Genomic DNA, 11,141 nt, shown 5'->3' with positions numbered 1-11,141 from the left:
CAATACACACAACGAATAACTTAGCATCATATATGAGTCCACAGCAATGAGACTATTGGGCAATTGTAATAGAAGGCAATCTACTGTCTAAACAAACCAATATTTAAAAATATGTATAAATAAATAAATAACACTAGAGATCTATTGGATTTGAATAAATCGGAGTTGGTGACCGCTTGTGGAACATTCCCCATTGGATTTATAAGGATTATCACAGTCTGCACTACTCATCATCCACCTTCCTTTGCGGGACTCCTCCTCAAGGGTGAGCTTTCTATACAGGTCATTATCAGACCTTTTGATTGTGCCGGCACATAAATTATCAATATCTAGCCCTATTGGAGTTTGGGATATTACATCGGGCCCATTTGGAGACCCCTATTGAGATAGTTGCACATTGGATTTAAATATATGATCTTTGTTCAGATTCTCACTGATTGTTGTATTGTCGGTATATGTGTGATTGTATGTTGAATCTAGCTGCTATTTTTTAAAAGATTATTTCCAGTTTTTAATGTGTAATTCATATTAAATAATTTATCTCTGGATCACTGTTTATTGTCCATATTGTTATTGTAAGCGCTGTGTCATTCTATTTATAGGGGTGAGATCCTGTTTAGTTGGTAAAGATTTATGGAGCTGTATGATGGCTGAGAGGTTAGGGGTCTCTGTCTGGACATTGCTAGTTGAGTCCCCACTCTGGGAAGGACCCGATGAGGGAGATGATCCTGGTTAGGTAGGCTGTGATGAAGTATCCATACTGTAGCCACTGAAGATGACACAGGAGACCTCAGAAATAAATGTAGAGTAGGTCAGAGTTGAGATAAGATCACTGTGGTTTTGGAGTGTCCATTTTAGAGGATCCCTTTTTGTTCTTACTCATGGAAAGCAGGGATGATAAAAAAGTTTAACAGTGTGGGAAATTGCTAGAGTTATTGTAGTGAGGTATAGACATAAAGGGGTTTTGAGGAATACATGTGCCATCGCTGGTCACACACCCCCAGAAGAACTCTAAGTGACCATAAACACCAGCATCATTAGATCAGAAGGGCTAACAGAATTATGGGAAGATCCAAGGGTCCCCAATTGCTCAAGGTAGCAGGGCAGTAATAATCAGTAGGTCAAACATATTCAATCCAGATCCAAAGTAGGGGCAGGCAAATAGCTATATAGTAATCAATACAATATATTCATCCCACGCTGGGATTCACAAAGATTTTACGGCTGCACCTCTTAGTGGTACCTCTGTTAGTGGGTACTAAATAATCAACATACACCAAAAACACTAGAGTGATGCACCTTAGTCCACATAAATCTTTAGTTCACACCATGAAAAGGTCTTTCAGTGATCTTATTTCAGGAATAACCAATGTTTCACACCACTTCTTTCACAATTGACTCCCAATTGTGGATTGATACTGTTCTGGAAAACACCCGCTCACCAAAGAATCACCCAACACAAATGGCCCAATGGCCATGTATTACTATAATTCCATAACATTTATTGTTAATTTCTTTCAAATTGCTAACATTTAAAGAGCACAAGAGCCAAAAAGGTGCCACCTATGAGAGACAAATGTATTGACCCACCATCACCGAAAGGTGTGACCTCAAATGGTGAGGTCCACTCAAGTGGTAACTTTAATTGGACATGTATCTGACAACCCAATGTGTTTCGTCCTTCGCAGAGGACTTCTTCAGGGGTAATGTCTTAAATGGGTGACAATAATAACAACAAAAATTTGTATCAATTAATGGATGGTCATTTTTAGAAATAAACAATCTGTTGATACTAATACATTTCAATATTAGGGATGTGCAGGCTCGGTTCTACTCGGTTCCGTTCGTTTTTTTTTACCGAATCTTATTGGCTATCCAAAACTCGTGACAGCTGAAACCCAATAAGATTCGGTAAAAAAAAACGAACGGAACCGAGTAGAACCGAGCCTGCACATCCCTATTCAATATACATACCAATGTTCTTATATTGGCTCAAAAATGTTATCTACTGTATTTCCACTGAGTGTAATTAAAACAAACCAAAATATAACCTAAAATACAATATTAATTGTATAATAATCTAATATATTATAAATAATTAGACATGTCAAGGTCTTATTAACCGGCCACAAATATCTAAAGGTTTTTTTCAAAAGGTGTTTTTACTATGGATGTTCTTTAACAATCAATATGGTACTCCCAATCTTTTAACCAGTACATATCAGAACTGTCCTCTAGAAAAACAGATATTGCTCTACTCCATAATTAGTTCAAAAATCAATAATGATCCCATTATAAATAAATTGTGTGCACAAATCTATAATACATATACATACATTGTATAAACAAGCACATACAGTCAGGTGCATAAATATTGGGACATTGACCGAATTTTCATATTTTGGCCTCTATTCACCACCACAATGGCTTTGAAATGAAACAAACATGATGTGCTTTAATTGCGGACTTTCAGATTTAATTTGAGGGTAATTACATCCAAATCAGGTGAACGGTGTAGGAATTACAACGGTTTCTATATGTGCCCAACAGTGGTGGGTAGGCCCATAACCTTGGCCAAGATTATGCCAAAAACCTCTATTCATTGCAAAAATGTATTTATTTATATATAATCAGTTAATTTGGAGTTGAGCACCTGTACTTCTTTTTTTGTGTATATATCAATTGTCTCCACAGGTAGCACCTCCAGTTAAATATATGTTCAAGGTGTGCAGTCTGAGGCCCACTTCCTATATGAACTCAATCAGTGTATTGCTTTGCACACCTGGAAAGCCTGAGACACTTTCTCTCAGGCTAGCACCCTTATTACATTGGTTAGAGCATAGAGTCTGGCATTGTATTATGCACACCAGTCAGAGGCACAACATAGGTAAGTCCTGCAAATATTTAGACTGTGCAGTGCAGCTTTGATTCATTTTTGGGGCGTGGGTCCCCCTGGATTGCTTTGGTTGATCTGCTTCAGTGCACAGCATTATAACACATTTTTCCTTTATAACACATTTTAACCCTTCACTGTTTGTTTATTATATATGTATTTCACTTTTTATTTTCATTCTTTATATGCAGCCTGGCTGCTCCTAACTATTTCTTTTACACTGCACTTTTCTTGCTATGGCGGTGCTCTGGGGCGGCTTAGCTGGGCTGGTTTGGGGGTGTCCTGTGCTCTGGATCTGAATCTTAGTATGTTAGGGACCTACACGACAGAGGTAACCCGGATGCGGTGGGTAGGCCCATAACCTTGGCAAAGATTATGCCAAAAACCTCTATTCATTGCAAAAATTTATTTATTTATATATAATCAGTTAATTTGGAGTTGACCACCTGTACTTTTTTTGTGAAAAGCTGATTGTAGCAGGTTGGTTGCGTGAGGGAGGGGTAAGAAGTGATTTAAATATATTAAACAGTAACTTCAGGTTAGAGGCTTGGGCAGAAAAGAGATATTAGAAATATGTTTGTTTGGAATTGTCCAGAGCATTACGATAAGGGTGGTAGATAGTCTTATATGTGAGGAAGTCACTTGAAGTACAAGAGTTACGCCACTGATTTTCTAATTTACATGAGACTTTTTGTAGGTGTCATGTTGATTTAGAATGCCACAGTTGATGTCTATGTCTATTTGGAGTGTGAAGGGTACCTGAAGTCACTTCATCGAGGGCTATTTCCCTACCCTCCAAAATGACCCGTTCCATTAGGTACAAAATGTTCTGCTCCAGGACTTCCCACCTAATGTATAATTGCAGTCACCTGTGTTGAACTATGTAATTAATGAGACAGGTGTTTCAGCTTCAACCTTTGGGTTGAAGTTCTCACAGAACTGATATACCCTTCCCTTTTTGTCTACATTTCAGCTCAGGTGTCTGCAATCATAAATTAAAAGGGAAGTCCAGGAGCAGAGCATTTTGTACCTAATGGAATGGGTCATGTTGGAGGGTCTGTATTTCTAGAGTCTGGTTCAGGTGTGATACAGCAGTCTCAGGAGAAGTGAATGTAGAAATTTGTGAGAACAGTTGTCACAGAGAGGAGGATAGTTGTTGAAAATTAATAGCATTAATATTTCTGTGGATTTGAGAAAATGGTTGATTTCAATGTCATTGTGGTTGATGTGATGTAGAGAATGTGCAGGTGATAAGGTTGTGATCTGAGAGAGGGAAATGAGCATTAGTGTATTCAGAAACTGAGCATAGTCTGGTGAATACAAGATCAAGGCAGTGGCCTTCCTGATGAGTAAGGAGTCTGGGCCTAACTAAGACCCGCTTGCGAGCGCTGAGCGCTCGCAAGCGGGTTGATGTTGGCCAAGTGCGCATGCGCACGACGGAGGCGGCTCCATCGTGCGTATGCGTAAGACCTGAATAATGATGGCCAAGCCGTCGTTATGGGTCTCGCACCAAAGGGGGCGTGCTGTCGATGGTGAGTGACAGCACGCCCCCTTTGGTGGGCGTGCCGGGGTCATGGCTGCCAAGACGGAGGCATTCCCATGGGAACGCCTACCGTCTGGGGACGGCACCACTGACATCACTAGTGATGTCAGTGGGAGTGCTTTTGGCTCTGACAGAGCCAAAAGTACTCCAGGGCTTGCGGAAATGAGACCCTACCACAAGAGTCTCGTCGCAAGCCCGATGGTCGCGATGGTCTTGACCATTGCGACCATCATTTTGGCCGTTCACTATAGCTGTGGGTGGTTACCCACAGCTATGCGAGTGGCCAAGAGGCCGCTCTTAATTTCAGAGGGACGGCCCTGATTCAGAGCGAGCGCTCTGTCAGAGCGTCCGGCTCTGAATCAGGGCCTCAGTCCACTGAGAGAGATCGAGGGAGGAGATTAGAGAGAGTAGTTTGGAGGCATGAGGAGATTGTGGACTGTCAATAGGGATAGTGAAATCACGCATGATAATGGTGGAAATGTCAGAGGATAGTAAATGAGGGAACCAGGCACAAAAATTCTCATCGTCTAAAGTACACTGATTTTATTCTCTGGGCTATCTCGGTACATTCCTCTGTGACTGGGTCAAGATTTACCTCTTGTTTACATTTTCACATACCTTCTCTTATAAGCAGCATTTTTACTTTGAATTCCATGTCTCACAGTTATGAATAGTCAGACTCATCTCTGTGAAATTGGTTGAAGAACTGGTAGCAGCAGCCATTTCCTCTGGGCTCTGCTTTTTCTTTCATTGAGTTTCTGACTTTTATAACTTTTCTATCTGTAGCCCTAGGCCCATAACCTGTTAGCAGATATGCTATATATGAGCAGCAGAAAACATAATCAAACTGGAACTCTTTATTTCTACAAAAAGGAACACACATACTGTATGTTGCAATATTAACATGAATGAAGAAGAAGGAACACTTTATACAGTATAGCAGCGTCTGGATGAACACACCAAATGGCTACAGTATCTTCTTTTTTAAATAACTTTATCAGCAGCTAAACACATTACATCTGCATGCATAATAAACACAATTGAGAACAGTGGTTACAATATCAAAATAACACTCCTATGACACTCCCTCAAGTCACGATTCAGTCACATTTTCACCTCCCAGTTTATGCCTAAAACACCTTATTTTATGGAAAGAAAGACACAACCAAGTTGCGTCAGATTTTGAATAGAACAGACATATGCAAAGATGCATAAATTTGCATCGGCATATATCCGTTCTTTTCTGAATCAGACACAAATTCGCCATTTGCTTTCGAAGAGATCAGTGTGACTCAGTATCAGGCTCCTAATGTGTATGGTACAAATTCAATTTATCTTTATGCTGCAGATGCTTTTAACATTTTAAGATTTGTGCAGCACAGTATACACAGGTCATTGTATAATGTTTTGGAAGCATTTTACTTTTGCATGTTTTATGTACAGTGGGCCTGATTCAGACCCGTTTGCTATTCTGCACTCGCTCGCATTGAGCGATTTTTCTCAATCTGCGCATGCGTATAATTCACAATGCGCGTGCGCGAACCAGTCAGTGCGATGGGAAAGTGCTCGCACATAGCCCACAGTCGGGCCGCTAGTTTGAGTGACAGATTTGTGGGTGGTAACAGGGGAAGGTGCTTGTGAATGAGGGAGTGGATGTGCGAACGCAGGCGTGTCTGACCGTCAGAACAGAGTTTAATGGGTGTGCATAATTAGCAAAGTAGCGTCATTGAACATGTGACTTGGATGATTTTTCCATGAACTGATCGCATTGCTTGAGGGAGGCTAGGTCTACCTTAAGTGCTATGAGCAGCTCCGTTGGCTCCCGATGGTCCCAATTAATCCTACATTTCCCGGAGATGACGTTTTTTTTTGCGAGTGGCAAGGGTGCGTCTATAAACACTTGCGAGCGCAATAAGCCCTCGCCCGCTAAGACATAAAGGCATCCTTACACCGCAAAGAGCAAGCTCATGTTTGCATAGACGGCCCCTTTTTGAGAGAGGGCGGCCGCAAATAGCGTCCGGGTCTGAATCAGGCCCAGTGTGTCCAAATCTACATGAGGTCCATTATGTTTGTTACTGGTTGCTGGTTGCTATTATTAGTGAGACAATATTTGATTAACTAGCAAATATATGTTAGAAACATGTGTATCTGGTTCATCACTACATGTACAGGTAGGTGAACATTATTTGTATTGTAAGCAATGGACATGTCCCAGGCATCGATCACAGCAACACGAAGATCTTGGAAGATATCCTTCACAATCAGATATTGGATATAGCCATGGAAGTCACTGAATCTCTCTGCATCACTATTGATTTCTCTGAAGTTCTCTGCTTTAATAATAACCTTGGTCTCTGGACTCCTTAAGAAGAGACGTTTCACAGCCTTGTGCACATTAATCATTCTCCTGATAAAGAGTTGGATTGGGAAAGGTCTGAAGTGCTGGCCCAGGCAGATAACAACAGCATAGTTTGAGCCTCCAGCTAGTCTATCTATCTCCTTACTTATGTAGGCATCATCTTTAACTGTGTAAGAATGACTTGCAACAATAGGATGGCTGTGCTTTTTCCAGTATAACTGAATATTCCTTTTCTCGTTTACTGCAAAAAGCAGCGTTTCCAGGCCTGTTCTATGCAGATTCAAATTCCTTAATTCTGTTGAAAAATAAATAGTAACAGGGCATTAAAAAAGTTCTGGGTATCAGTTCAAACTTTGTGGAGAGTCATGTACAGAGTTTGCAGCTACTGTAGTTTTCCCTACAGCTGCGAAATTGTACTTTCATATATTAATGCAACCATCTGCTAAATTAAGGGCCCCATTTATCAACAATGCATAACCCCTTTAAGACTTTCTCCTGTATTCAACAAACAGGGGTAATCTAAGATTACCGCTGTTTGTCACAGCATCGTTCTCGCCATCTTTAGATCTTTAGATGGCGAGAGTGATGCGGTCACCATTGATGACAATGGGGACCCGGCGCTGTCTTTCTGGCTTCAACGAAGCCTTCCAGGCACTGCTGGGTCCCCGTGTCATGCACAAGCACAGATGGATAGTCATGCATGTGTAGTGGATGGTAAAAAGGGTCTGTAGGGAGGTATAATCTGAACTGGGAAATGTAATGTGGTAAAATATGAACTAAATAGCACTGATATGTTACTTTTTATGGAACTGTAATATTGCATAATATGAACTGGAGGCACTATAGTATGGCATACTATGAACAGGGGGCACTGCAGTGTGGCATACTATTATTTGTGGGCACTGCATGTGGCATAATATAAACCGGGCGGCACTGATGTGGCATAATGTAAATTTGGGGCACTGAAATGTGTCACTGTATGAAGTTTGGGCACTACAGTGTGGCGTAAAACTATCTGTGGCTACTGCAATGTGGTAAAACATTAACTGGAGGCACTACAGTGTGTTATTATACACTGATGATACTTCGATGTGACATAAAATGTACTGGGTTTATTGTAAGGCATAATGTGAATTAGGGGCACTATGTGGCATGATGTGTACTGACAGCACTGCAATGTTGCATATTGTGAACTAAGGTCCTAATATGTGAAACACAATGAACTAGGGTACTACTATGGGACATAAAATGAACTAGGGTACTACTAAGGGGCATAAACATAACTAAAATATTACTACGGGGTATAAAATGTACTAGGGCATTACTTTGGAGCATACAATGAACAACTGCTGCAAATAAAGGTGTTTCTCTACAAGCATTAGGGTGGGGCCCTTACAAAATGCTGCTATGGTGCCCCCAAAGTTCTGGCTACGCCCCTGGCAGGAGCTGCTGCTTTTAGTGCATACTCAACTGCACAGAAACCAGAAGGAGGGTGTGTAGCTGCCGCTGGCTGGCCAATCACTGTGTAGCTTTGGCTACCAGGACCCACAACTACTGTCTCTATTGAAGTCACAGTTGCCCTGCAGCCACACCAGGTGGGAGTGACACCGGCTGCCTGTCAATTTTTCATCTTTGCAATTCAGAGAAAAGGCAAATCGACTATAAAACCAAATCCTGAACAAAAGCGAAAATCAACCAAACATTGATACTTTTAAATAGACGACTACAGGATCCCCTGATTTACAGTCGGTTTGTAAATCAAACAAAAATCAAACACAAAACCTACAGATAAATCACCAAAATAGTAGACTCATAACAGACAGGCTATTTTAGTTTCTAAAATCCATTCTATTGGTTGGAATGTAATTTTGATGGCTATAAAAAGGGACAAAGCCATGTGGTGGACTGTGGCTGTAGGACTCATGGCTATTCAAGGCCTCTTTCCTGTGGTATGCAAATTACCACCTGATTGATGAGACCCAGGAGGCAGAATTACAGGAACCACAGCAGCTTCTTTAGGTACCGCAGAGCCTAAGCAGGGCAGGCCTAGGTTCTTCCCCAGTCGGTTAAACCTCAAAGCGTTTGTTTGCTGGCGAGATCATACAGATGTTTTGCCTCAGTCGTTCCAACATAATGATGCTGTATGACCCCGTCAAGATTCAGCTTGAGCTAGACACTGCATGGTCACGTGTCATATCAGGCCTGCAAAAGCTGCTGTGTGCTCTACATTTTTTTGACATTGGCTCCTTTCAGTCAATATATGGGTATGTGATGGAATTTAGCACAGCCTACAGAACATTTAGCAAGCACCTCACCCAGGACATGGCAGCAATCATCCCCTTCAGTGACACCAACATCTGCTTTCCCAATCAGTAGTCACAGTGGCATGAAGTTTGAGTAGCTTTCTACAGTATAGTCTCACAGGCATTCCTAATGACATTAGTAATATCCTGGGAGCTATAGACTGCATACACATACTGTAGGGCTGAGAAAACCCAGTAATAGTGTGCAATTATATATTAATCAACATCATGCCTATTCCATGAACATGCAGGTGGTCTGTGATGCAAAACAAAAAATAACACAAAAACTAACACTAAAATACTCACAAACACACCTGAGACACACACAGAAACACTGACAAACACAAGAATAATAGATGACTCTAGACATAAATCAGACAAACTTCAAACTGACAGCACACTACAGAAAAAGACAAGACTTAACTTGCAGCAATCACTGGGACTGATTCAGATATGGAAGCAAATGCCATCGCAGTGGCTAATTTATGGACGCCTTGAAAACAGTGTTTTAATTGGTCAGACACGCCTGCGTTTTCTAACCCCCTCCCCAAATGCTGACAATCTGTCACTCACTTTGCGAGTGATTCCTCTATGTGAGTGTTTTTGTAATTCAATTGCTGCATGTGCGTAGTGTGGCTTACACGCATGCGCAATGGCAAGCAGTCGCTCAGCCTACGTAAATATCGGCATTGCGTCCATCTCTAAATCAAGCCAAATGTTTAGACTCACAAATCACTCAGAAATTCTCTCTCCTATCTCCAAACAACGTCATCTTGGGTGAGTTCCAGCATTTTTATAATGAGTTTATGATTCTTACCTTGCATGTGGAATGTTTTGGCCAATAGGAATTCATAAGGATGTGTTTGTGGATTTTTATTCGGTTTTGAAGTTGGTTTTATAGATGATTTATGTTAGATTTTTAAGTCTACATTCAAAATCGAACTAAGTTTACACTATTAAAAATCAACCCATATTGAAGTTGGTTTTATAGATGATTTTATGTTAGATTTTGAAGTCTACATTCAAAACCGACTAAGTTTACACTATTAAAAATCAACCCATATCGAAGTTGGTTTTGAAATCGACAAAAAAAACAGACTGATAGTATATGAGCGATTTGACCAGTCAAACAATGTGTCAATTTGATTTCAATTTATGTCGATTTAAATTGACTTGGAAATCGACTACAAACTCGACTACAAAATGGGCCTTTAGTAAATATACCCCCTGGTAATTAGCTATTGTTAAAGTTATAGATTATTGAAGCAATTGTAAACAATTTACCTTTCAGTAAGTTTACCAAATACAGGAACCATTGTCGTAAGGTAGAATCTCCCAAAATATAGATAATTTTGTCACTTAAACAATTGTACATTTGTTCCTGGGTAGTAAATTGGAAGATGTTACAGAAGACAGGTCTCCATTCATTATATAACACAAAACCACTGGGAAAGGGAGACTGCATTCCAATCTTACATCGTTCTAGTGGTAAAGGGGCTGCAGCTAAGGAAATGAAGAAGAAAGAAATTATTAAAAAAATATTGTATCTTTTTTTTTAACCTATGTGTGTATCTGAGACCAGTTTACATTGTAATTCATGCACTGTATTTCCTCCAATAGTTTGTACATAGAATACAGTATTTTTGTCCTGACTTTACCACTTGCTGTATCACTGATGATAGATGTTTGAATTTTGGGACCATTTTTTGGTGAATGCTACTAATTTTCTTAACAACTGTTCAATGCCTATAAACATTTTGTTACAATCCGCTTTCTGATAATGATCCTGTAATGTTGCTGTCCATGCAGTTTGTACTATGTTGCTAGTGCTGAAACTAGCTTATTTATGACGCTAGTTACAACTTGTATCCAGGAACTCTTTTATTCAGTTCCAGGCAATAAACAATTGTTAAAGCAAGTTTCTAAAGCCACTTTTTCCGTAAGCTGAAGTGCCTCTTATGGTTACCATCTTCATAATGGCAGCACCAGGATTTCCACCATTAAGATATGAACATATTAGAAGAGGAAATACATAATAAATGT

General features: G+C 40.3%; 1 protein-coding gene across 2 annotated transcripts in view; it reads right to left on the bottom strand.

The window, feature by feature from the left end:
- Positions 1 to 6,554: 6,554 nt before the first annotated feature.
- Positions 6,555 to 11,141, bottom strand: part of LOC148509120 (NXPE family member 2-like) — a 31,546-nt gene continuing 26,959 nt past the window's right edge. Inside the window, exons 3-4 of one of the 2 annotated variants that reach the window (XM_088443544.1) lie at positions 10,383 to 10,601; positions 6,555 to 7,090 (exon numbers count right to left, since the gene is read on the bottom strand). In XM_088443544.1, the coding sequence (XP_088299670.1) occupies positions 6,555 to 7,090; positions 10,383 to 10,601 (755 nt within the window). The remainder of the gene's footprint in view (positions 7,091 to 10,382; positions 10,602 to 11,141) is intronic. The other variant, XM_088443545.1, reaches the window with a different exon arrangement.

This window comes from Taudactylus pleione, unplaced genomic scaffold (assembly GCF_031769625.1).
Source record: "Taudactylus pleione unplaced genomic scaffold, aTauple2 ptg000331l, whole genome shotgun sequence".
In the NCBI taxonomy this organism is placed as follows: domain Eukaryota; kingdom Metazoa; phylum Chordata; class Amphibia; order Anura; family Myobatrachidae; genus Taudactylus; species Taudactylus pleione.
The sequence above is the reverse complement of the archived record's forward strand: the minus strand, read 5'-3'. Positions and strand labels throughout refer to the sequence as shown.